Consider the following 26,866-nt stretch of genomic DNA (forward strand, 5'->3'; position numbering starts at 1 on the left):
ACCCGGGGGTGCTTTCGAACTGCTAGGTTGGCAGGCGCTGGGACCGAGCAGCGGGAGCGCACCCCGCCACGGGGATTCGAACCGCCGACCTTTCGATCGGCAAATCCTAGGCGCTGAGGCTTTAACCCACAGCGCCACCCTCAGCAACTAAATACCACAATATGCTGAACGTCAATAAATTGGAGTATCGCTCAGCCCTAATGCCGGTCCCCATCTATTGGCCTATCTCACCTTGGAGGTGATGTAACATCCCTCACACCATCTCAAAAACGGCTTCTGTAACAGGTTGAGGTATTCAGATATCAGGCCAGTCAGCATGTCGCCTCCAAGCGTCTAAGACAGCAGTTCTCAACCTGTGGGTCCCCAGATGTTGTTGGACTACAACTCCCATCACTGCTAGCTAGCAAGGCCAGAGCTCAGGGATGATGGGAGTTGTGTCCAACAACATCTGGGGACCCACAGGTTGAGAACTGCTGGTCTAAGGCAATGTTTCTCAAACTTGGGTCCTCAGCTGTTGTTGAACTACTACAAGTCCCACCATCCCTAGGTAGCAGGACCAGTGATGAGGGATGATGGGCGTTGTAGTGGGAGCCAAGAACAGCTGGAGACCCAAGTTTAATAAATACTGGTCTAAAGTATATAAAGGGTTTGACCTATGGCGTTGGCCCTCCCTGCCAGGGAGGGTGCTGCATACTCCGTTATTGTTCCCTGGAGTTCTTGATAACTGAACGAGGAAGCATTTTATCCTGCTTATGCTATGTTATTCTGCTTAAAGATTGCTCCACTGCTTTGTATTCTGAATTAAGCCTGCTACTTAAGAAAAATCTTTGGAAAAATTGTTTTTTTATTAACACTTTCAGAGCAACAATATAACATACTCCTTTAATTTGTCTGTATAAACAGTCTCTTGAGGATTTAATTTTCTTTTTAAAAGATCCCTTAGAAAGAACAGTCCTTGAATTGGAACTTTTCCTGAACCTTCTCGCTCATTAACATACACAGATCCACATATTCACTGAGAAGGAACCACTTTTCATTGTCTTCTTTTGCATTGTCACAGTGCCAGAGAGAGTGAAAATAAAGGCAACTTTAAAGCAAAACACTGAGAAGGGAGTCAGGGGTCAGAGCAAATGAAAACATTCCAGTTTAGCACCCAATAAGCATTCCTTGGTTGACCGCAAGTGAGAGATACAGCTTTATCTCAATGTTTTGTGGTCATTTAGAAGGGTGTTGCATGTGGCCAATGGAAGGATATTTTCAGTCCTGCTACAAACAATAAGGGGACAATCCAGGCCACCCGCTGCATGTAGCAATGAGCATGTATAGTGTAGCGTGAGCAGGAGTCGCTGGAGGAAGTGGTCTTTGGTAGGAACTTCCACATGTGTGGTGATGCTTCTCAAAGGGGGGGGGGGGAGGTGTGCCGAGGCTCTGGAACACCTCCATGCCTTGATTCTGCCTGCCTAAGAGATGATCATATCCATACTTTGCATGAAGGTCACAGGGCAGCCCTGGACTAGCCACTATATCTGAGCCCAATCCGTCTTGGGGGGGGGGGGTGCTGCTGTAGGGTGGGACACCCTAGAGGAAGGGTAGGATGAAAATTTAATTAAGTGGAGAATTCCACATATCCCACAGCAAAGATTCTAGAGGTGCAAAATTGGAAATAAATCCAAATATGAATGAACTGGATATTACAGGAGAAAAACGACTCAGAGCTTTTTGGCTTACTTCAAAAAAAGCCTGACAAACTTTCTTTGAAATTTAAGCAAATATTAGCTGGCAGAACAGGTCAAAAAAGGTGGATGGAGTAATTGAGTACAGTTTAAGAACATGAGCAGTTTGTTCTTGCTGATAAATTAGACAGCTGTTCTGAATTACATTTCATGCTGTTTTTGCACAACAGCTAATTTCCTGCTGGTAGTTCTAAAGTGACTTGGAAGTGTATGCAATTAACTCCACCACCTTTTCTTTATCCTTCAATAAAAGCATCAATTGTATTTGCTTACGGTAAATTTGCAGGGGTTTCTTCCTTCTCCTTCTCTTCCTAAAACTTTAGAATACATGTATTAGATGTCTAATGTGGGCTTCATAATTCAGAAGCCATATTTTGACATCTGAATTATTATAAAAGCCAACAACAATGCTGGCACTCCTGTAAAACTTGATTGAACTAATGGAGCCTTTCAATTCATGAAATAGTTTTTCTCTATTTCCCACCAGTACCGCATAGCATCACACACACATTTGTGTGAGTAGGAATGCATGTTGAGCAGTTCATGTATATAACAACTAGCCAATGTGTATATTCACCTGGCCTCATGGAGAATGTGCACAGAATCCTTCCAGAAATAACTGTTCATATTTCCCAATCTACCGTATTTTTCGCTCTATAACACGCACCTGACCATAACACGCACATCGTTTTTAGAGGAGGAAAACAAGGGAAAAAACATTCTGAATGAAACAGTGGATGTATCATTTTTGTGCTTCATGCTGTGGCCACAGACATATGATCTGATGGTGAATTTGGGGTGACCCAATGCAAAAATCCTGAGAATTCCTGTGGATCCATGCTTTGTAACCACGTTTTTGCACCGTTGCAGCCCCAGGCAACAGTGGGTGCGTGATTTTTTGGGTGCAGGCTGTAGCCATGGACATGCTATGTGATCTGATGGTGAATTTGGGGTGACCCAATGCAAAGATCCTGAGAATCCCTGTGGATCCATGCTTTTTAACCACGTTTTTGCACCATTGCAGCCCCAGGCAACAGTGGGTGCGTGATTTTTTTGGTGCAGGCTGTAGCCATGGACATGCTATGTGATCTGATGGTGAATTTGGGGTGACCCAATGCAAAGATCCTGAGGATCCATGTGGATCCATGCTTTTTAACCACGTTTTGCACCATTGCAGCCCCAGGCAACAGTGGGTGCGTGATTTTTTTGGTGAAGGCTGTAGCCATGGACATGCTATGTGATCTGATGGTGAATTTGGGGTGACCCAATGCAAAGATCCTGAGGATCCATGTGGATCCATGCTTTTTAACCACGTTTTGCACCATTGCAGCCCCAGGCAACAATGGGTGCGTGATTTGGGGGGGGCAGGCTCTAGCCATGGACATGCTATGTGATCTGATGGTGAATCTGGGGTGACCCAATGCAAAGATCCTGAGGATCCATGTTGATCTATGCTTTGTAACCACATTTTAAGTGGGGAGTGAAGGAAAAACAAAGAAGGGACATGAGAGGGGTGTGCAGAGAAGCAGCTGGCTAAGAATGCTGGAGAGAGATTTAACGGGTGGGAGGAAAGAAAGGCAAAAGTTCCCCCCTCCAAGCCAGCCATCTCTCTCTCTCTCTCTCTCTCTCCCTCCCTCCCTCCCTCCCCCCTCTCCCTCTCCCCCCCCTCTCCCTCTCCCTCCCCCACTCTCTCTCCCTCTCCCCCAGCAGCACCGGAGCACAGAGAGGAATTAGAAAGAACGACACTCTGCTTGCCTGGAGGGGAGGGGCTTTCCCTGCTCTTTGTTCCGTTTCAGCAATCACAGCAACGAAACAGAGGAGGGTGGGCAGTAAGACCCTGAGGCAGAATGCAGGAAAGCAGTCAAGGAGAAGGGAAACCTGAAACTCTTTTCAGGTTTCCCTTCTCCGTGACTCGCGATTTGACTTTTGCTTGATTTTTTGGCTCCAGGGACCACACATTCGCTCTATAACACGCACAGACATTTCCCCTTCCTTTTTAGGAGAAAAAATCTGCGTGTTATAGAGGGAAAAATACGGTATATACATAATCTCCATTAGGCCTTTTGGGAATGTGAATACCTTGACAATTTTGTACGTTCTCTAGCCAATATGGACATTCTTCAGTCGGTATGCATTGTCTCCACAAAACATGACTTCTTTTCTATTTCTGGTTCAAAAGTGTGCAATCTGCACCCCCTGGACTGCTTCTGCCCCACTACCCAATCTTCCATGACCCACAACACACCCTCCTGCTGATCAGTCAAGGCAGGAAGAAAGAGGACCTCCAGGTAAAATTAACTGATTCTGCAGTTCAGACTCCTTTTCATTATCCTCAGCTGTTCGCCCGCCAGCTGAGCAGAACAAGGCAGACTTGCAGGGAGAGGAAAGTTTGCAACCCTCCCCCTGCCCTAGCCCTTGCTACTAAACATAGGAAAAAAGCTTTTGTTTTCAAATTGGCATTTATCCACAAGCCTGTTTCTGCATCCTCTCTAGCTCTCCCAAGACCACAGCAGGAATACCGAATGCAAAAAGACTAGCAGGTTGCAGCAATGCAGCTCAAACCACACCAAATATAAAAAAGAAAGCAAAACTAATTCCAGGGCAGATTTTCTAAATGTTCAGAAAATTGCTAGTTTATTTTTTAAAGCCGGAGAGAGGCTTAAGAAGCAAAAAGTTTCCGGCTACGCGGTACATGCAAAAAGCCGTCCCATAAGAACATCAGAAATAGTTCAATGTCCTGATGATCGCAAAGGAAGAAAAATGAGCTTTTAACAAGTGGCGGGAGAGGAAGGAAGGGGCTCTTCCAGAAAGTGGGGGGAAGAGTGGAGCCAACTTCCTCTCAACCTCGTTTTACTGCTTGAGAGGAAGTGGCTTCCCTGATACACAATCGTGCTCAGTTTGGGTCTGACTGTGTCACTGCCCCACTGTCAACAACCAAAACTCTGACAAGAGCGCCACAGATCTCAGGTTTATGGGGGACAATACAGTGTAGTAAGGAAGTTAACACACAAGCATTTGGCAAACTATGCAGCTCTGGTCTGGGGACCACACTCCATGTTCTCCCACCACAACCAGCTCCCTCCGCATGGTTCCCACATGAATCTTTGTGGTCCCTCAACTTGTAAAGGTATTAACTTCCAAGCCTTTGCATTAAAAAGGTGTTATTGACTTCAATAGGATGTGAGTTGCATCTTGTCTCTTTCTTTAAATCATTCCCAGTGAATTATTTGAACCAATTAAAAAGAAAATTGAACTTTCTACTTGGTTCTGCCAAGCCATTAAAGGCCAGTATATATGCATGTTAGAAATTATTTCTGATGTATAAAACATAAGTTTCAGATCTTTGAGAACAAGAAGTGCCTGTTTGGAATACATTTTCTTGTATTATAACTCAAAAGTTATTGTGCTACATTTTGTTCTCCTCATTATCACTTAATCAAAATGCTAAAATACCATTCCAGGGGCATGCTCTCAGCACCACTACAAGCAAGGAAACCAAAGGGGAGATTTGGTTATTCATGCCTAAGGCTGAATTTTGCCCCATATTTATAACCATTTTCCCCAATAGAGATCTGATTTATATTTTTAAGCAAGTGTTGCTAACTTCTGTAGTTCTATCACTATTCTTGATATGGGGCATTTCTGAATTATTTGTTTACTGAATGCTGGTTGGTCTCCTCTGATCTACATCACCTTCACCAGCAATACATTTTCCATATCATAGTGAAATACACACACAATAAATGCACCCACAATAGTTACGCAATGGATTCTACAGTTTCCTAATTACCTGACAGAGGGCTACTTTATAGTGTGTTTCATTTCATGGAGAATATTTGTTACTTCTGTACCATCTAGAGGTGTAACAACTTCACTTTGTACATCTAATTAGCCTACATTTGGGGTTTACATTTCAGAATCCCTGTTGCTTTTGAGAGATTTCTTTCCAAGCTTCAGATTTCACAAAGACAAGCCCCCTGAATTGGCTTCTTAATGCTAGGCCATTTTGATTGACATGTTCTGCCTGATCGCTGGAACCAGGTCTGGACTTGATTTCTTCAGTCAGAATTCTTGGGGCATAGTTTTGGCACCAATGGAAGCTTTCCTCCCAAAGCAAATCTACTTGCATAAGAAAGAAAGAAAGAAAGAAAGAAAGAAAGAAAGAAAGAAAGATTGTTATATGAAAGAAGCAAACACACCTAATGTCCACATCTAGCTTGGCTCTAGATCCTGATAGCATGCCCCTGACAACAACATGGGAAACCAAAAGAAAGGATCTCTCTCTCTCTCTCTCTCTCTCTCTCTCTCTCTCTCACACACACACACACACACACACACACCACTTTCTAAAAATCTTACATCCTACTCACGTTCCAGGTAAATCCTTCATTAAGCAATGCTCCAAACAGTAACTAACCTAGAGACCACACAGCTCCACACTCTGTTGTTAATTCTCTTGTGATGCATATTTAATATAAGCTTTTTGTGGATCCAGACCATCGTGGTGACATATGAAGCTATGAATACATTTTCATTTTCATTTAGCTATGCGGATGTTCAGTAAACAAGTGTCACTGGCTCTCTCCAATGAGAAATGTGTGAGATGCAAAGTGAACGACACCCTGCCTATTTTTACGAAATCTTGAAATGAGAGGTGTCTAATTATTTTATACATATGTGTATTAAACTTGGTGTTGAAATCTTTGGCAGTATTTATAGCACACACACAAAAGCTTTGAATATTCAAAGCTCAGGAATTGCATGGATTCATGACAGGGAATGAAAATTAAGCCATTCTTCCCCACATCACATTTCACTCTTTCCAAAAAGATTTGCTTTCTTTGCTTCTATATTTATTTCAGCTCTTTTGAACAACTGAAAAGACAGCTGCTAACACATGCAGGGGTTCAGCAAAAAGGCTCATCCGTTTCCTTTGCTTATAACTCCATTCCTTCCATTCTATAGAAACTTCTGTGAAAGGAATCCAAAGCTGTTTGCAAAAAGTGAAAGCATAGATCAGGCACTTGGAAAGTGGAAAGTGTTTAGTACCCTCTGGGTTCAGTGCTTCTGAAGCATTGAGCACAAGGCTTCCCATGTGCCCATGACCAACCCAACCGTTGAGCACTAAAGCGCCTTTCTCTGGTGTTGCAGCCCTGACAGGCTTCAGGGGACCCTGTGGCTGCTATTGAATTAAAAAGAAAGAAAGGTCACAGATCTCCTCCCATCATTTTCATAATTTCTATGGGTCATAACCTCCTCTGTTTCCCTTGGATCAAATGAGAAAGACACATCAGCATACTGGTGACACTTTTCACCAAATCTCTGGACAGCCTCATGTGGTGATTAAATGTGGAGGTCACACATTATGGGAGACAAGGCAGAATCCTGCGTCACCCCCACATGCCAAAGGTCAAAGGTTAGAACTAGGGCTCCACTGAATAGCCCTGCTTGGGAGTCCAAAGAGACTCTGGCACAAAGCAACTCTGGCACAAAGCTGGTCCTGAGGCCTTGGAAGCATCTCAGAGATTCAGATGGATGTTTCTTGCTTTCTCTTCTGCCCAATTTGATATCTTTTTAAAAATCTCCCATAAGTGTCTCCAAGTTTTCTATAAATGGAAAATGCTAGCTGAGAAAAGTGGAGAGAGGCAAACAGTGGTGGCGGCGGCGGCGGCGGCAGGGGGTACAGCTCTGTGACTGACAGCTCTAGCTTCCAATCAGGTAAATGGTTTTACCAGAACTATCCTTCTTTACCTAATGTTAAAATGCCTTTGAAAAGGACTTGGAAGGGATGTAGAAAGAGTTTAAACTGCTCTTTGCTAATTGAATCTCTTAGGAGCAACTCTATTTTGTGGAGCTAGTGGTTGGTTGTGCACTTACTGCCTTGCTTTCTTTTCTCCTTTCCTTTCTTTATTTCTGATTTCTTGCGTGCGCGCGCACACGCCTCCTTTAATCTTGCTTTTGTCCACAGCCGTCTCACAGCCGTTTTGCTAGTTATTAGGTAAGTCACTTTTCTTCCCCACCCTACCCTGACCTGACCCTAGTTTCATTCGCATTGTTTCACTTATTTGCAGTGTTTATGTGCATGTGCGCAATCAGATAGCATCTCTCCAACTCTCTGTTCTTTGCTTTGTGACGACAACACACACACACACACACACACACACACACACACACGAACACACACACACACACACACTGCTGTAAGCACGTACCAAGCTGTACATTAGTGAATACTTCCATACATTTCCATGAAGTATTACCCACTCTATCAAGAGTGAAATGGGAGCAGGGTAAATATAGCATTCCAATGCAGCTTCTGGGAGAACATGCTACAGACAGCAAGAGAAGTCAAATCAATTCCGACCCACCCAACCCTTTGCCTCTTCACCACAGGTAAAAGCAGAGGGTCACACCTCTTTGTCTGAAATTTGGCAGGCTTCCTCTCCACTGTGCATACAAAATTCACCCAATTCTGCCCCCAAATTAACATGCCATAGGCATTTGTTGATTTTTTCCACTATAGTTAGTAGAGAAGTAATGCAAAGCTTCAAAAAATGCACCAAAGGAAGTCTCTACGTCAGATCTGAAGTGAAGCAAAATATCAATGTGAAGTGCCAAGGCAACCTGCTATCCAACGCAACAAGGCTGGTTCAAAGGCGATCTTCTTTTTTGTTTTCTGGCACGGCTGTTCTGGGTCTCCCCTTCAGAAAGCATGGAAGCTATCAAAGCACGGTGCCTGCCAATCTCACCCCTGGCTGACAGTACTGGAAGCCCCTGAGAAATTCAAAAGCGAGGGTTTTTAAAAATGATTGCATGGTGCCTCCTTCTCCAGTTCAATGAAGAAAATGGAGGTGCCCCCCCCCATAAGCACTAGAACCAAGGGGTCTCCCAGTGAATATGATTTGCAGGAGGCTGAAAACCAATAGAAAGCATTTCTTCACACAACGCATGTTATGGAAATAGGTGACTAACAACCTAGCAGTTCGAAAGCACGTCAAAGTGCAAGTAGATAAATAGGTACCGCTCTGGCGGGAAGGTAAACGGCGTTTCCGTGCGCTGCTCTGGTTCGCCATAGTCTTAGTCATGCCGGCCACATGACCCAGAAAAACTGCCAGTGAACAAACGCCGGCTCCCTCGGCCAATAAAGCGAGATGAGCACCGGAACCCCAGAGTCGTCTACAACTGGACCTAATGGTCAGGGGTACCTTTATCCATTAAGAACCTTTACCCATTAAGTGTCACACATTAATGCAGCATAAATCGCTTGGTGATAAATGAGAAACACTTTTCAAAGGGGAAGAAAAGTGAAAAAGCTCAAGAGATGTCAGATGAAAATTAAAGGATTCCTCTATACTTTTGAAGGCTTCTGGACTGTGTAAGTGCTATTTTCATTTTGCCTTCATAGACTAGCTTAGCTTTGAAAAACATTTCTCACTACCAAAAAATGAGACTATTTTTAAAATTGTGATATATGTTCTTCTTCAATTCAGATGGCAAGAACTGACAATCTTTTTGCTTCTCCCTCATGGCCAATACAAGAACATAGGGTGACCCAGTGATTTGCAGTAGCTCAGCTGTACAGGCATGATACAATGTCAGCGTGGCTATCTACACTAATGTGCCATCAATGCTCGTTGGCACCCACAGAGCCCTGCTTATGTGCAGTATGATGGTGGGGCTATGAGCCAACACTTGCTCTGTGTCTGTGCACCATGAGGTTTTAAGAACCGAGAGGAATCCAAAGGATGAAGCCTAAGCATTAGCAACATCTGTTTGCTGTTCTAGGAAAAAACATTTCTTTTGTAAATTCAATTCAGAAAAGGCCCTAAAATACTTACAAAGATGTAAATGCTGAAACATATCTTCCCTGGAAAACACGTATGTTACTGAATCAGACAACCAGAATATATTAATATTAAAAATAATTATTATCGCATTTCCAATATTTCTCTACTGCATTTTTTAAAAACTGTCTATTAATTCTGCAAACATTTTCCCCAAAACCAATTTCCAGCTTTGTAGAGGTGTTAAAAAAGATAATCAACTGATAATACTTATTTTATTAAGTCTCCTCTGAAGCTTAATTCTTAACAGAAAAACCCAATGCAGCTATAAAAATGCTAATTAGGAAAGTTTCGGAAAAAACGCTGCAGACTAAATACAACTCCATGCACAGGAAATTAATTCTGCAGATGATGTGGAAAAGATGGCATATAAAGTTAACGAGATATTACTTAAGGCAAGAGAAACAATTAGGCTATTAACAGTGGAGATAAACTAAACATTTGCCATCAAATATAATGAAACTAATTAAAAGTGAAATGAAAAATAAGACATGAATATGAAAACAAATTCAAGCACAATAAAAGGCAAAACATCTACAGGACCAAAAGCAGGATACTGCAGACTGGGAAGCAGTACACAAAGCCATCAGCCGAGAAGATCTGCTACACAAACAATGAAATTGCTGAGATTGCCCTCCCTGTTTTCAGAAGAATGACCACAATAATAGCTTTATGAATTCCTTCCATAATGTACAGATGATCTCAGCCACTGCTGAAGAATTCAGCCAGGGATTTTGTTCAGAGTTTTAAAAAAGGTTGTACAAGAACAAGGGAACTGCTTATTGAGAACACTTGAACCCTGTCATTCACGAACAGAAGGAACATCGAGATATGGCAGCTTCTGCTGGCAAGAGTCCGATTCTTCCTGGGCCATTTTGTTCTTGTGCTTGGTGACTAAAAGTCACATGTGCACTATCCATAAAATGATGTGCTTTGAATTCAGGAATAGATTCCTGCGTGCAAATGAATAACAGCCTGACTTCCTTGGAGAAAGCGCATGCTACAAATGTGATCACTGATAATGCTTTTTTTGAAAAATCGACTTACAGACTTAGCAGAGAAAAGAATTGTGAACTTGATGTTCAGTTTCCATGTGTGTATGGTACCAATTTTACAGTGCGACCTCTCCTTAGACCAAAGTAGTGCAAGAGCCTTCGCTGTAATCAATGGGGAATCAAGTCAGTCATCACTAATTTTTTACTTTGTTTCTACGGGTGGGACTAACCCTCAGGATTCAGTCCTATGCCTCTCTCCCTCTTTTATCCCAAGTATGTATTTCTTGAGGACTCAACATTCAATTTAGATACAGAAGGGGCTGAGAAGCTAGTCCATTCAGGCAGAGAAACACCTGTTAGCTCAGGTGCAGAGCTGGAGAGGTCCTATAAGGAGCAACTGTAATGGAGACTGAAAGTGGCAAAAATTAACAGGTGAAAGAATGAGGAACGGGAGGGTCATGGATAGAGGTGAGAGGCAGTGAAAGGCAGGCAAATGTTCCAACTCAACACCATGTTGCTCCATGTAAGATAACGCTCCTCATTTAGTAGCACCCATTCACTAAGCTCTAAACGGATTAGTTTCTTTTCTCAAGAAAGTGGTTTTTGACAAGGGGTATACACATGTAGACTCAGTATTCAGTAAAAAGGGCAGACTCTATTTTCACATAATCACTTTTCAGAGTAAAATTATGCTTTTAAACCCCCCCCGATTATTTGATAAAAGCAGTAGTTTTTGGGGGGAGGAAATGAAACTTACGGCAACGTTGGAGACACTATCAAGTTTTCAGAAAATGGGGAAAAATCAAAGGACCTAATGTGTTCCCGATCAAATTTTTATGCCTACTAGCTGAGAAGATGAATTAGCTTAGCTGCACTCATTTCCCCAAAGAAGCCCTATTTGTGTTCCTTAGCCATGACTGGGTATTATTTCTGAATATCTAAACTCTGGCTAGGGATGGGCTACAAATCTAGGTGCGGACACTTTATGCTGTACTACAACGCACAGGCTGAACACATTATACCAGTAATTAACTAGTTATATGTAAACTAGTAATGCAGATAGCTATTTTCCTAGTCACCTACGAGATCACTTCCAAGTGACTATGCAGAGAAACATTACACATTATGGGGTTTTGTTAGGTTGAGACCCCAAACTGAGTTACAGACCAACTTACAGTGTGTTGCATGAGGCACACAATTATTACCTTCTTTTGCCTTTTTTTAAAAAATGCTTTTTTGCAAAGAGCAGGAGAAAGAAGGGAAGGAGAGAGACAGAAAGGGAGAAACAGAACGGCACACAATGGAAAAGTGGGTTCCATGTGGCAGGTTGGAGTGAAAAGTGACGCAGTGTCAAAAGACTGGAGATGACTGCTCCAAAATATATGAACATTTTGGGAAACATAATGCAGAGTCTAGTAAGCATCAGGCCCACCGTATGTTCACAGTTCAGTTTTTCAGAGAAGAGTGTACAGTACTGAGATTTTCTTAAACACCCCAACATTCGACAGAATTCAGACAAGGGCATTGTAAAGTTGGTATTATTCTCACTATTTCTGAAGTGAGAACTACACACACACACACACACAGCTGAAACGTCTAACAGGGAACAGGGGCAGGAAATGCATGCTTGCATTATTCACCATGCAAGTTGACTATAATATAATCAAAAGGTTTTGCTATTAACTTTAACTAAGTCACCTTTGCACCTTTGTTATTTAAGGGACTTTGCCTGAGAGGTGTTAAACATGCACGACACTTCAGGGTTGCAGTGTGAATGAAGGCCCTGCTCATTTCCACAGGATCACTCTCTGAGCACATGGCTGGCTGTCTCCAATTTGGTCTTCAGTGTTGCTTCAATCACTGCAAACCACTTTTGAGAATGTCAGGGTGTCCCCCCCCCCCCTTTAATCTATCAAGAGTTGTACAACCACCAATAACACAAAATTAACAGTATTGCAGAGATCTTTTTAAATGTCACAGAAGCTCACTCGTATTGATATTCTGAACTTAATAACACTAGTGCTGTAACGCTCTGCATCAAACTACTTGAAGCACTTTCATAAGGCAATAAAGCAAGGAATTTGTTTTCACCCCAAAGCTATGTCAGTGACTCTGTATAACTCTATTCAGAACAATTTCCATAAAGAATAGGGAGGGGGGGGGAGAGAAGAAGTTCCTTGGTGCTCAGTCTAGGTGCTAAAGTTGTTTTCATCTCAATCTCACATAAGGAAAGGGAGATACAAGAAGGGAGCTCAGCTTTAAGTATAACCTGCAATATGGGATCCACTGTTAATAACCTTATAACAGTCATTCTCTTCCTTTTCCTTTTCTGTCCGCTGCTGGTTTTCTTAATACTTTTTCTCATTTTGTCCCTTGTATCTTTGCCCTCCGCCCTCTATTTCTCTAGGTGTGTCTTTGAAGGAGAAATACACACACACACACACACAGAGAGAGAGAGAGAGAGAGAGAGAGAGAGAGAGAGAGGAAATGATGGTGGTACTACAGGTGCAATCCACCTTCGGTTTGGACAGAGCCCAGTTTTAGACCACATCTGACATGGGCCACATAGATAATTCTAAATCTGGCCCACAGACCTCTGGATTCTTCAAATACATATTACATGTGAATTCAAAAGTATGTGATATGCAAGACAGAACTCTTGGTGGGGTTTAAGAGGTCATTTCTCCTGGTTTAAATAAGGCAGGGAACATTGTCTGCTACCTATCCGTCCTTTACTATACCATTTGCAAATTGTGAACCATCCCTTCTGGTGCAGCATAACCACTAGAAGGATGGCCTAAGCAGTCGTCTGTTCAGTGTCAACTCAACCACCAAGTAAACCGGCGATTGTAAAGACTGCAATCTAGAAAGGTTTATGGGGTGCAACTGCAAATCACCCCAAAGCCTGGCTCCATTAATTATTCAGTTCTGCAACCTGCATTACAAAATACAGTTTTGTGCAAAATCCTTAAAAACAACTGGATGTCTGATTATTTTAATGGCATTTATAACTGGCAGTTCAACACTGACAAACAAAAAGCAAAATTCCCTACTTCCCTTCAGGTCCTGCAAATGCAGCTTTTGCTGTCACGCACACCACCTTTTTGGAAGCAGGCAAAAATGCATAGTTTTCTCTCAAAATTAAGATACATCAATCACTGTTTTAATTCACTGCTCAGTCCCCGAAAGTGCAAATAGTGAGTGTTAAAGGTAAAGGTACCCCTGCCCGTATGGGCCAGTCTTGACAGACTCTAGGGTTGTGCGCCCATCTCACTCAAGAGGCCGGGGGCCAGCGCTGTCCGGAGACACTTTCCGGGTCACGTGGCCAGTGTGACAAGCTGCATCTGGCGAGTCAGCACAGCACACGGAAACGCCGTTTACCTTCCCGCTGGTAAGCGGTCCCTATTTATCTACTTGCACCCGGGGGTGCTTTCGAACTGCTAGGTTGGCAGGCGCTGGGACCGAACAACGGGAGCGCACCTCGCCGCGGGGATTCGAACCGCCGACCTTTCGATCGGCAAGCCCTAGGCGCTGAGGCTTTTACCCACAGCGCCACCTGCGTCCCCCAGTGAGTGTTACCCCTACCCAAAATCAAAGCAAATGAATGGCAGGTAATTATAAGAATTATAAGAACAAAAAAGGGGCAGAAGTAGAAATCCCATCAAAACCTGGATTGAGACAACCATCTCTTTACAGCAGCAGTCGGAAACCTCTGGTTCATGAGCCAAATTTGGGCCACCAGGCCTCCTCATTGGCAAGTGCCAGTTCCTGGCTGACATTCATCTCACAGGCAAAAGTCCTAAGTGTCCTGGGTCTATTCATCCAAAGCTTCTGCCCACAGCACATAGCAGTAACATTGGTGCAGTTACTATGTTCAAGCATGATCAGGAAGAAGGAGGTTCAAACCCACACTTTGTCAGAAAGCTCACTGGGTGACCTTCAGCTTATTCTTGTTTAAATTTGTATACCGCCCTTCATCCATAGATCTCAGGGTGGGTCACAGCATAAAAATACAAGCGAAAATGCAAAATACATAATAAAAACAAAAACAAAGCAATAATCCCCTCCCCCCTCTCGCACTGGCACACAAGAGGTTGTCAAGGATGGAGACCTTACTCTCTGGCAAATCAGGCCACCTCACGTATTCCACAAACCCCTACTTTTGTTATTTGTGGCACACGTGCTACAGATTGGCCATCTATTAGTTGGTTCATTACAAGCAATAGAAAGAATGTAGCTAATTATGTCAAAAATAATTTGAAATTAAGAACTTTTAGGGGCTGCAATTCCTTCAGCAAGCTATAAACTGAAATGACTAAGTTTAATTAATTCAGACATGCACAACAAACATGTGGTACAGATTAAAGACCCATGAATGAAGTTCCAGCTACCTGATATGCATAGGTAGGTGAAATAGCCGCACTTAAATGAAGTGTGTTATTGCCTCTATAAAAGAAAGTAGCAGAGACGGGCCAACAACTTGGAAAATAAAATAAATTGTTTTAAATGTTTTTCAGTTAAAGACCCAAAGCATTACAATGGGATGCTCAGAGCGTCTATGTTCATTTAACTCATGTTGAATCTAGTGGGGAAAAGTCTAACCATCTTGAAATAACATCACCCCAATTAAAAATTTTAAATAAGAGCAATGATTTTTATGAGTTGGGTAATTCAGCCATTTGGATAGGCTCACTCTGATCTCAAAGCAGCTCTTAAACTTTAATATCATGGAGCGAAAGACAAATCACAGAATGGGGAATAAATGACTGTTTTCTCCTGAAGTTGAGAAGAATCATTATTGTTATCCCATATCCCCTTGTAATGGCTATGGGAGCATGAACACTACTTTTGAAAGACAGTCTACCCAACCATCCCCTTCATGGATCATTGCCTTGCCGTGGCGAAGGGGCTTGAAGAACTCAGAGAAGCTATGAACTACGCCGAGCAGGGCACACAAGATGAACAGGTCATAGTGGAGAGTTTTGACCAAACGTGATCCACCTGGAGGAGGAACTGGCAAGCCACTCCAGTATCCTTGCCAAGAAAACTCCATGGACAAAAACAACAGGCATATAAAAGTTATGACGCTGGAAGATGAGCCCCTCAGGTCGGAAGGCGTCCAACATGCTACTGGGGAAGAGCGGAGGGCAAGTACAAGTAGATCCAGAGCTGATGAAGCGGCTGGGCCAAAGCCGAAAGGACGCTCAGTTGCAGATATGCCTGGAAGCGAAAGGAAAGTCCAATGCTGTAAAGAAAAATATTGCATAGGAACCTGGAATGTAAGAACCATGAACCTGGGTAAGTTGGAGGTGGTCAAAAATGAGATGGCAAGAATAAATATTGACATCCTGGGCATCAGTGAACTAAAATGGACGGGAATGGGCGAATTCAGTTTGGATGACCATCACATCTACTACTGTGGGCAAGAAACCCGTAAAAGAAATGGAGTGGCCCTCATAGTCAACAAAAGAGTGGCGAAAGCTGTACTGGGATGCAATCTCAAAAATGATAGAATGATCTCGATACGAATCCAAGGCAGACCTTTTAACATCACAGTAATCCAAGTTTATGCCCCAACTACTGGTGCTGAAGAAACTGAAATTGACCAATTCTATGAAGACTTACAACACCTTATAGAAGTGACACCAAAGAAGGATGTTCTTCTCATTATAGGGGACTGGAATGCTAAAGTAGGGAATCAAGAGATAAAAGGAACAACTGGCAAGTTTGGCCTTGGAGATCAAAACGAAGCAGGGCAAAGGCTAATAGAGTTCTGTCAAGAGAACAAGCTGATCATCACAAACACGCTTTTCCAACAACACAAGAGACGACTCTACACATGGACATCACCAGATGGGCAGCATCGAAATCAGATTGATTATATTCTCTGCAGCCAAAGATGGAGAAGTTCTATACAGTCAGCAAAAACAAGACCTGGAGCTGACTGTGGCTCAGATCATCAGCTTCTTATAGCAAAATTCAAGCTTAAACTGAAGAAAGTAGGAAAAACCACTGGGCCGGTAAAATACAATCTAAGTCAAATCCCTTATGAATACACAGTGGAAGTGACGAACAGGTTTAAGGATTTAGATTTGGTGGACAGAGTGCCTGAAGAACTATGGATGGAGGCTCGTAACATTGTACAGGAGGCAGCAACGAAAACCATCCCAATGAAAAGGAAATGCAAGAAAGCAAAGTGGCTGTCCAACGAGGCCTTACAAATAGCGGAGGAGAGAAGGCAAGCAAAATGTGAGGGAGATAGTGAAAGATACAGGAAATTGAATGCAGATTTCCAAAGAACAGCAAGGAGAGACAAGAAGGCCTTCTTAAATGAGCAATGCAAACAAATAGAGGAAAACAACAGAATGGGAAGAACCAGAGATCTGTTCAAGAAAATTGGAGATATGAAAGGAACATTTCGTACAAAGATTACCATAATAAAAGACAAAAGTGGAAAGGACCTAACAGAAGCAGAAGACATCAAGAAGAGGTGGCAAGAATACACAGAGGAACTATACCAGAAAGAAATGGATGCCTCGTACACCCCAGGTAGTGTGGTTGCTGACCTTGAGACAGACATCCTGGAAAGTGAAGTCAAATGGGCCTTAGAAAGCACTGCAAATAACAAGGCCAGTGGAAGTGATGGTATTCCAGCTGAACTATTTAAAATTTTAAAAGATGATGCTGTTAAGGTGCTACACTCAATATGCCAGCAAATTTGGAAAACTCAGCAGTGGCCAGAAGATTGGAGAAGATCAGTCTACATCCCAATCCCAAAGAAGGGCAGTGCCAAAGAATGCTCCAACTACCGTACAATTGCACTCATTTCACACGCTAGCAAGGTTATGCTTAAAATTCTACAAGGCAGGCTTAAGCAGTATGTGGATCGAGAACTCCCAGAAGTGCAAGCTGGATTTAGAAGAGGCAGAGGAACCAGAGACCAAATTGCAAACATGCGCTGGATTATGGAGAAAGCTAGAGAGTTCCAGAAAGACATCTACTTCTGCTTCATTGACTATGCAAAAGCCTTTGACTGTGTCAACCACAGAAAACTATGGCAAGTTCTTAAAGAAATGGGAGTGCCTGATCACCTCATCTGTCTCCTGAGAAATCTCTATGTGGGTCAAGAAGCTACAGTTAGAACTGGATATGGAACAACTGATTGGTTCAAAATTGGGAAAGGAGTACGACAAGGCTGTATTTTGTCTCCCTGCTTATTTAATTTATATGCAGAATACATCATGCGAAAGGCTGGGCTGGATGAATCCCAAACTGGAATTAAGATTGCCAGAAGAAATATCAACAACCTCAGATATGCAGATGACACAACCTTGATGGCAGAAAGTGAGGAGGAATTAAAGAACCTTTTAATGAGGGTGAAAGAGGAGAGCGCAAAATATGGTCTGAAGCTCAATATCAAAAAAACGAAGATCATGGCCACTGGTCCCATCACCTCCTGGCAAATAGAAGGGGAAGAAATGGAGGCAGTGAGAGATTTTACTTTCTTGGGCTCCATGATCACTGCAGATGGTGACAGCAGCCACGAAATTAAAAGACGACTGCTTCTTGGGAGAAGGGCAATGACAGGCCTAGACAGCATCTTGAGAAGTAGAGATGTCACCTTGCCAACAAAGGTCCGTATAGTTAAAGCCATGGTCTTCCCAGTAGTGATGTATGGAAGTGAGAGCTGGACCATAAAGAAGGCTGATCGCCGAATAATTGATGCTTTTGAATTATGGTGCTGGAGAAGACTCTTGAGAGTCCCATGGACGGCAAGAAGATCAAATGCATCCATTCTTAAGGAAATCAGACCTGAGTGCTCACTGGAAGGACAGATCCTGAAGCTGAGGCTCCAATACTTTGGCCACCTCATGAGAAGAGAAGACTCCCTGGAGAAGACACTGATGCTGGGAAAGATGGAGGGCACAAGGAGAAGGGGGCGACAGAGGACGAGATGGTTGGATAGTGTTTTCGAGGTTACCAGCATGAGTTTGACCAAACTGCGGGAGGTAGTGGAGGACAGAAGTGCCTGGCGTGCTCTGGTCCATGGGGTCACGAAGAGTCGGACACGACTAAACGACTAAACAACAACAACTACCCAACCATTTCTACCCAGGCAAATCAAAATGGTTAAAGTCTACTCCCAAACCATTTGCACAGCCTCCCGTTGTAACTGCATTAGTGCTAGTGCAGAGATTCATAACAAATAACTAAAATGAAACACTGATTCTACCAGATTCTGCATTTGTGGTGGGGCTGCAAGGCTGAGTCTCTTCAAATATTACGTAACAACGCCCAACACTAAAGCCGCCTTTTAATGTGGTGCATTCAGGATGCATTTCAACAAAAACACTCTTAAAAGAAATGTAAGCAGTAGATACAATACCAGTGGGAAGCAGGCATTCCAGGGGAGTAAACACAGGATCCATAGCTGCTTATTAATGTTGTAAAACTAAAGCAAAACAAAAAAGCGTGTTAAAAACCACAGTTCATGAACCTCACTTATTAATTCAATATTTTAATTATAGTTAAACTATACCCTAAGCATAATATTCATGAGAAAATGAACAGGGTAAAAAAGCTCAGTTCAGAAATAGCCACAAATTTGCAGGCACACACAAATATTGATTTTAAGATAAATACATTTAAAGCTGATTTACACAGAACCATGGACCGTTACATATAGCAGGTGGCAGGAAGCCCATTCCAGTGTGAAGAGATTAATCTATAAGTACATTTGGCATCAGCCAGATTGATAGATAGTGTGACACACAGTTCAAGGGATTGGAAAATCTGAGTTCTGGAGGAGCAGGGAAGCAGCGAAATGAACGAGCCAAGCTTGAGAGGGTTCAATTTTTAATTGGCAAATATTGATTTTTATAGAAGTAACTTGCCACCTGAAAGCAAAACTGAATAATAAGCAAAATAATAAAGGTTGCATGAGCAATGTATTTACAGCTCTGTTAAAACAGAGTACGTTATAGAAGCAGATGTGATTTTTGTAGAGGAGACATTATTTCCAAATCAACATGTTTGCTGGGTTAGGAACCATGCCATGAATGGAGGTGGGCACTCAGCACAGCTTGCTGTTGGTGTGCATTTCCACTGGCAGTCTAGGGGCACAGGTGGTACACAGCACTGCGCACACCAGTTCCCAGACAGTTGGATTTCTGGGCCCAATTTAAGGCAGGGAACATAGCTCAGTGGCAGAGCAGGTGTTCTGCGGGCAGAAGGTCCCAGGAGAGCCATTCCCAGGCTGATTAGACAATGCTAGGCTAGGTGAAAAAGAGAGTCTGAGCTGGCTGGGAAAAGCGGGACCTAATCTGCACCATCCTTCAGCCATGTAGTATAGGAACATAGATTGGATGCTAATGCTCAACTCTGGGATATGTGCAATAAAGAAAAGAATACAAAAGGCCCTTAGTTGCTAACTACTAAACTTATTTATTAAAATTATCTATTGAGTAAAAGCCCCACTTTATTTATTATTTCATGGATAATTATGTTTTGGGGGATTTTTTTAAATGCCACCAGTCCAGTGGCTAGGGTACAAATAGCAGTTAATTAATTAATTAATTAATTAAGCACATTAATAAGTTCTAGGTTTAAAATAAAAATGTATTTTTAATCTACTAGACAACATGGATTCTGACTGATTGACTCAGATGGTAAATGAGACTGACTGAAATGAAGATGACTACAATCTTTTTTTTTTATATAGTCATAGGAACAAAATTGTATTCATCTTTCTGCATCAATCCAACAAAGATGCCCAAGGCTCCCAGCTCCTCCTATTTGTTTTAAATTTAGGTTTTAAAACACTCTTTGGGACGAATTTGGGGTGATGGCCTGCTTTTTCTTTTTGGCTCTTTTCTGGGTTGTGTGTAGGTGCTTCTCCTGCTGTTGCTGTTGTTGTGTGTGGCTTGGCGGGGGGGGGGGGCTCAGTATACCAGTTTTACTTTTGTTAAATTGGTATTTTCTAATGTCCCTGACAGGGACGCGGGTGGCGCTGTGGGTAAAACCTCAGCACCTAGGACTTGCCGATCTCATGATCGGCGGTTCGAATCCCCGCGGCAGGGTGCGTTCCCGCCGTTCGGTCCCAGCGCCTGCCAACCTAGCAGTTCGAAAGCACCCCCGGGTGCAAGTAGATAAATAGGGACCGCTTACCAGCGGGAAGGTAAACGGCGTTCCGTGTGCGCGCTGGCTCGCCAGATGCAGCTTGTCACGCTGGCCACGTGACCCGGAAGTGTCTGCGGACAGTGCTGGCTCCCGGCCTATAGAGTGAGATGAGCGCACAACCCTAGAGTCTGTCAAGACTGGCCCGTCAAGACTGGCCCTTTACGTCCCTGACAGCTTCTTAGATTTCCAAATGTGCTCCTGGTCCCTAAAAAGTTTGGGGACCCTTGGTCTATAATATCTTAATTTCTACTGTCGTCTCCTCTGGTCAAATAGGTTTCTAAAGCATTACAATTTTTTGAACAGATATAGCAGTGATAGGAGGGTGCAGACCTTATGCTCCTTGGGACAATAAACCAACTCCTGTATTTATCCAACCTCAAAGATGTGCACAAGACAGTAGAATTACAGTGGATGCTCAGGTTGCGAACGTGATCTGTGCAGGATGCACGTACCCACAGCAGCGTGTCTGCGCATACGTGGGTTGTGATTCGGTGCTTCTGTGCATGCGCAAAGCACAATTTAGGGTTTCTGCGCATGCGCGACTGCCGAAACCCGGAAGTAACCCGTTCTGGTATTTCTGGGTTTCGGTGGTCCGCAACCCAAAAAGATGCAACCTGAAGCGTCTGTAACCCGAGGTATGACTGTATATGGCTATCACAGTTCTGAAAACAAGACCAGCAGAGCTGACATGCTGTAACTTGTAAAATATCAGCATGTCCACCAATAAACAGCTGGTCTCTCCAACACTGCAACTGGGACAAATGCATGACGTCAGGGATACTTTGGATGCAACAAGGTCCAGTGCCCTAAAGCAAAACAGCTGGACTGAATTTTAGCATTTTAACTGTGAACACAAGGGAATGTGTGAAGAGAAGATGTGGGCAGGGAGCACTCAATACCGAAAAAATGTGGGTGGGGGGCTTGTCCATAACAGAATCCACAACGCAGAATACAACATGCCGGCAGCTAGAAGCCCAACAGTGACATCTGCCCAAGTGATTCCTCAAACTGCCAAGCCAGCTCCAGAGCTAAAAGAGAAGTATGTGAGCATGGTGGGAAGCAATGGGGGAGGGGGGGAGAAGAGCATGAAAAGAGCTTTGGAAAAGCAAAATCAACTGCAGGCCCAGAGCTTTATAGGACCCCACACCTGCCAAAAGCTACCTCCCCACCCCTGCCATGTTATCCCAGCCCTTCTCCAAGAAGTTCAGCGCGGCCCCTATCCATTGTCACATCAAAGCAACCTTGCTGTTGTTGGTTATTTGGTTTGTAATTTGTTTTAATCTGTCTATCATATTACATTGTTTGTTTTATTGTTTATAAAAATATTTATGTACTGCTGCATCATAAAAATATATCACTGCGGTTTGCAACAATATAAATACATAAAACCTGGGACTCTGTAGCAAAGCCCAGGTAATAAATTCAAAGGCTGTCCAGTGAACCACATGATTGGATGAAGATTTGAACCTGACTCTCCCCAGTCTTAGTCTAGAGCGGGAGGGGGAAGAGAGAATACAGGTACAGATGCCACTTTATTAACACAGCTTGTTTGGCCATTGTTGTTGTTGTTGTTGTTGAATGCAACCCCCTCCAAGGGTCAAGCCACTTCTTGCACAGGGGAACCTTTGTTCTTAAACCTCAGTTCTCAAGTAGGAGGTTGGCTCTCCTTATTTTTTTTGTTCGTGTTTTGCTGTTCCTGAACCTCCCGTGGGGGCTATCAGCTTTTAGGAGACGGGGAGGTAGAACTACCCCTTTAGAATCCTGAATCCTTCCTTAAAGGAGCCAGGATTTATCCCTAAAATTAAATAAATAAATAAAAGGATGATGATGATGATGATGATGATAAACAGGCTGCCCATCATTCTATTCAGAATGCAATGCAGTCTCTTAAAGAACTGTCCTTAGCGAGAGCGGGTGTCTCTGGGCATCTGCAAAGGTCATGTACTTCTTTGCAAAGTTCTCTCTTCTGCAAGAGTGAGCATTGAGGCAAGATACTTCCTTTCCCCCTCCCTCTTCCACCTCTCTGTGTGTCGGGATGGGAGGGTGCTTAGGGAGTGTGAAGGAGTGTGTGTGAGTCCCTGTCAGGGAAGAATCATAGAACTGTAGAGTTGGAAGGGGCCCCAAGGGTCATCTAGTCCAACCCCTTCAATGCAGGAATCTCAGCTAAAGAAGGCGGGGTATGAATTGATAATAATATTTTCACTAGTCAAGGAAGTAGATGCAGAGCCCACGCCGGACCAGGAGGCAGCGACCCGTGGCCACCAGCTTGGATGCCTCCAGAAGAGGAGTAGAGGGCCACCAGCCACGCGGCCCCCCTCTGCCTCCCCCGGAGAGAGTGCTCCCGCACGAGGGACCGGCGTGGGAAGAGGATGCCGGACTCGAGGGGCCCCTGGGGGCCAAAGGCGGGACCGGGAGAAGAGACTCCAAGTCCCGGGCCAGTTGGGAGAGGAGCTGCAACTTGCAAAGAGCAGGAGCCAGGCAGCTGTTCCCTTTAAGAAAGTGGGGGGGGGGGGGCTGATTGACAAAAGCAGGAAGGGCCAGAGGAGAGTCTTTCTGCCGGGGGGGGGGTACCTGGTGCTGCTGCCCAGAGACACCCGCTCGCTCGCTCTCGCCGCCGCCGCTTTCCCTTTTGCACCTGGAGGCTCCAGGACCGGCTCGCCAGGGGAGACGCGCCGAGGGACGATCGCGCCGATCGCCACACTAATCTATGGCTCGGCGGTCGACTTCCGAGCAGCCACTCGAGTCTATCTTGTGGGACTACAACTCCCATCATCCCTGAGCGCCGGCCTTGCTAGCTGGGGTGGGTGGGACTTGTAGTTCAACAACATCTGGGGACCCACAGGTGGAGGAAGGCTGTAGCAACTCGAAGGCGGAGCGGGAAAAGAGAGGAGGATTATTTTGCCTGCAAGCAAAGAGCTGCGTTGCTTTTTGCGCTGCAGCAACAGAGCGGCGAGCTGTGCAGGCGAAGGAGGCAGCATCTGCTGCACGGAAACGCCGCGAAACCAAAGCCAAATGCGGCAGCAAGCTCTGCAGGAGGAGAATGGCAGCTCCTGCCTCCCCGGCTGCTCCTCTGCCTCTGGACCTCGAGAGAGAGCCTGTGGCAGGAAGGGAGAGGAGAGGGCTCTTTTCAAGCGCCGCAGCGCCGTGAGCGGGCCGAGCCCCGCCTCTGCCAAGCCTCTGCCAAGCCGCAGCTCTTCGCGCGCCCTCCCGCCGCCCCGTTCTCATAGACATCATACATCTTAAGGGTGTTGGGAATTGTAGCTTGGTGAGGAGGAAGCTGCAGGTCTCCAGAATGTTTTGGAGGGGGAAGTCATGTGCACTAAAAGTAATTTAAAACAACTGATGCCCAGGCTTGGAAAAGCAGATTTATAAAATTGTAGAGTTGGAAGGGATCCCAAGGGTCATCTAGTCCAATCCCATTTGGCGGTTCCCTCACTGCAAGAAGTCAAGTTACAGGGAAGCAGGCAGAGGGCCTTCTCAGTAGTGGCACCCACCTTGTGGAACACTCTCCCATCAGATGCCAAAGAAATAAAGAACTACCTGACATTTAGAAGACATCTGGAGGCAGCCCTGTTTAGGGAAGCCTTTAATGTTTGACGGACTATTGTATTTTAATATTTTGTTGGAAGCTGCCCAGAGTGGCTGGGGAAACCCAGCCAGGTGGGCGGGGCATAAATAAATTATTATTTATGGGAGATCTTTCTGATGCACTAGTGGGGGGGGTATTGGAAAGGGCTTGAGAATATCTTTTATCTTATTATTTCCCTTTCTCCTCCCCTTCACTTCTCAGAGATCAGTGAAAAGTGTTGGAGAGATCAGACCTCTCCCTCCAGTCCACTTTAAATTCTTTAATTAAAGAAAATCCATGGAGTGTTTTTATTATTATTGTAAATTGACTGTCTTATACTGCAATCCTAAGTATTTTTACTCATAAGTTCCACTGTGTTCACTCTCAGGTTACTGATCATTCTCACAGTTTTCATTGTATTATTGTTGTTGTTATTATTATATATTGATGCGTTTCCTGTGGGAAGTGCTTGACATGTGAAATTTCGGGGGGGGGGGGGGAGTGCCTTTCCTTAGCAATATGTGAAGCAGGGAATCCGCACCCAAGGAAGGACACAGCCTGATCCTGTTCTCAAGCCACTTGGTCTCTCCAGCTCAAGGGTGCTACCAAAAACATGCTCTGAAGCAGGCTTCCTCAACCTCCGCCCTCCAGATGTTTTGAGACTACAGTTCCCATCATCCCTGACCACTGGTCCTGCTAGCTAGGGATCATGGGAGTTGTAGGCCAAACACATCCGGAGGGCCGAGGTTGAGGTCTGAAGTAAGAGTCACTTCAGAGGCTCAGAGAAGTTGGCATTCTCTTTTCTACTTTTCTGTTGCAGGTGGATGGTTGTCTCTGTGCATATTAACCACACTTGCCTTCCAAACGTAAGAGGGAGGCGGCTAAAAAGAAAACACAAGGAATTAGTACAAATATTATATAAAACTTTGTATTCAAATAATATATTGCTTAATTTTATGCCCTTTAAAAACCAAATGTGTTGAGGGGTGGGTGTACTTCTCCAGTGGATGGAGGGATCGTGGCAATGGGTGATTTGATCATTAGGAACATGGATAGTTAGGTGTGTGTTGGGCATACAGAGAGCAGAGTGCATGAAGGTTGCAGATGTGGCCTCTTGGCTAGGCAGTCTTGTAGACAGTGATGGAGCGGAATCATGTTAGCACCAGTGGCATGGGAAAATGTTTTTTGTGAGGTCCTAGAAGCCAAATTTAGGTTGCTAGGTAGGATGCCAAAACCCAACCTCCAAGGTGGCTTTCTCTGAAATGCTACCATTTCCACAGGCAGGGCCATCTGGACAGCTGCAGCAGCTGCAGTAGTCTCAATGTGTGAACCACACCTGATTCACTTCTGCCCTCTAGTAAGTTGGAGCCATAAACCACAATCCTGACTTAATATTACTTCTGAACTGGGGCTCATGGCTTGTTTCAGAAATCCCCAAATGTCTAATAGCATGCCCTCCAATACGAAGAGGCCCCAAACCGGGACACCATCTTCTGGGGCTTCACTTTGCCTTGAGTCCCATAACCTGCGCAAGATTGCAGGCCCCCCCCCGCACGTTTTTGGGCACAGCACCCTAAAACGTTTGTTTTGAGGGCTGTGCAAGATCGTTGCCTCAAAGAAAGCACTTTTTGGGGGCAAGAATGCGGCCAGAAATCACAGCAGACTTTTTGGCCGACATCCTCTCACAAGGACATCCCATTTTTTTCTGGGACAGTTGACGGGTATGTGATAGCTAAAATACTTTTTTTCTGAGTTAATGTTGGAACCCCCTTCATCTTTACACATGAAAAGGTATACTTTCGGGGTGCTTAAGAGAACAAAATCAGCTTACAACAGAACTTCTTAATAACACCCCATTGGGGGCTGGAAGGAGGCCAAGAGAGAATGGTGATTCATGCAGGAACACAACAGGCATCTTCTTCAAAGGGTGTGTAATTATGCAGTCTCTGTGTCAAAAGTGACCGAATGCTCCAATTGCATCTGAGACTGGGCAGAATTACTCTCCCCTGGTGGAGGCCGAGATGCAGGAAAGCCGGAGCAATTGATCATGCAGAGATGCAGCAAACAGGCTCCTCTATGGATCTGTGCTTTGAGGTCACAGATGTCTTCAGTTACATATTTATTTCTAATGACATGCTAGTAGTACTTTGTTGACAGTCTAATATGCTTCACCAGTCACCACGCAGTCTGGGAGCTACTCAGTCAGAGATAATTAGGCTTTGCAAGTGAAGAACTCTGCCCCACTCAGATGGTTCAGTTGCATGTTAAGTTATGGGAGTCACTTCAGTTTTTCATCTCACTTATTTTAATGTAGTTTGCCTTTTACTTATGTTTCCAAGGTTTTACTTCGCATTTTATTCATTCACAACCATCTATGCTTTCATGCCTTTGGCTTTAAAAACAACACCACTTTTATCTATTGTAAGAGTCATTGCTTTAGATCAGTAAACCCTTTTTAAGATCTAATCCACCAACTCCGTTGTTTTCTATTCAATTATTCATACTGTAACACAGACGCTTCTAAACGCTAGTTCACACGTGTAGTAT

The 26,866-nt window shown here is 44.1% G+C and overlaps 1 protein-coding gene across 10 annotated transcripts in view; it reads right to left on the reverse strand.

Moving 5' to 3' along the window:
- Nucleotides 1–23,539, reverse strand: part of TPK1 (thiamin pyrophosphokinase 1) — a 227,149-nt gene extending 203,610 nt beyond the window's left edge. For 7 of the 10 annotated variants that reach the window (XR_013390279.1, XM_077916547.1, XM_077916549.1 and 4 more), the window contains exon 1: nt 23,323–23,539. Coding sequence is in view for 9 of the 10 variants with exons in the window: in XM_077916547.1 (XP_077772673.1) it covers nt 23,323–23,524 (202 nt within the window). In the remaining variant the exon portion in view is untranslated. Of the gene's footprint in view, nt 1–18,958; nt 19,025–23,322 lie in introns of all 10 variants that reach the window. The other 3 variants (XM_077916550.1, XM_077916548.1, XM_077916552.1) reach the window with 2 other exon arrangements.
- Between the last annotated feature and the right edge of the window lie 3,327 nt (nt 23,540–26,866).

The sequence above is a fragment of the Podarcis muralis genome, chromosome 12, assembly GCF_964188315.1.
Source record: "Podarcis muralis chromosome 12, rPodMur119.hap1.1, whole genome shotgun sequence".
NCBI lineage: Eukaryota > Metazoa > Chordata > Lepidosauria > Squamata > Lacertidae > Podarcis > Podarcis muralis.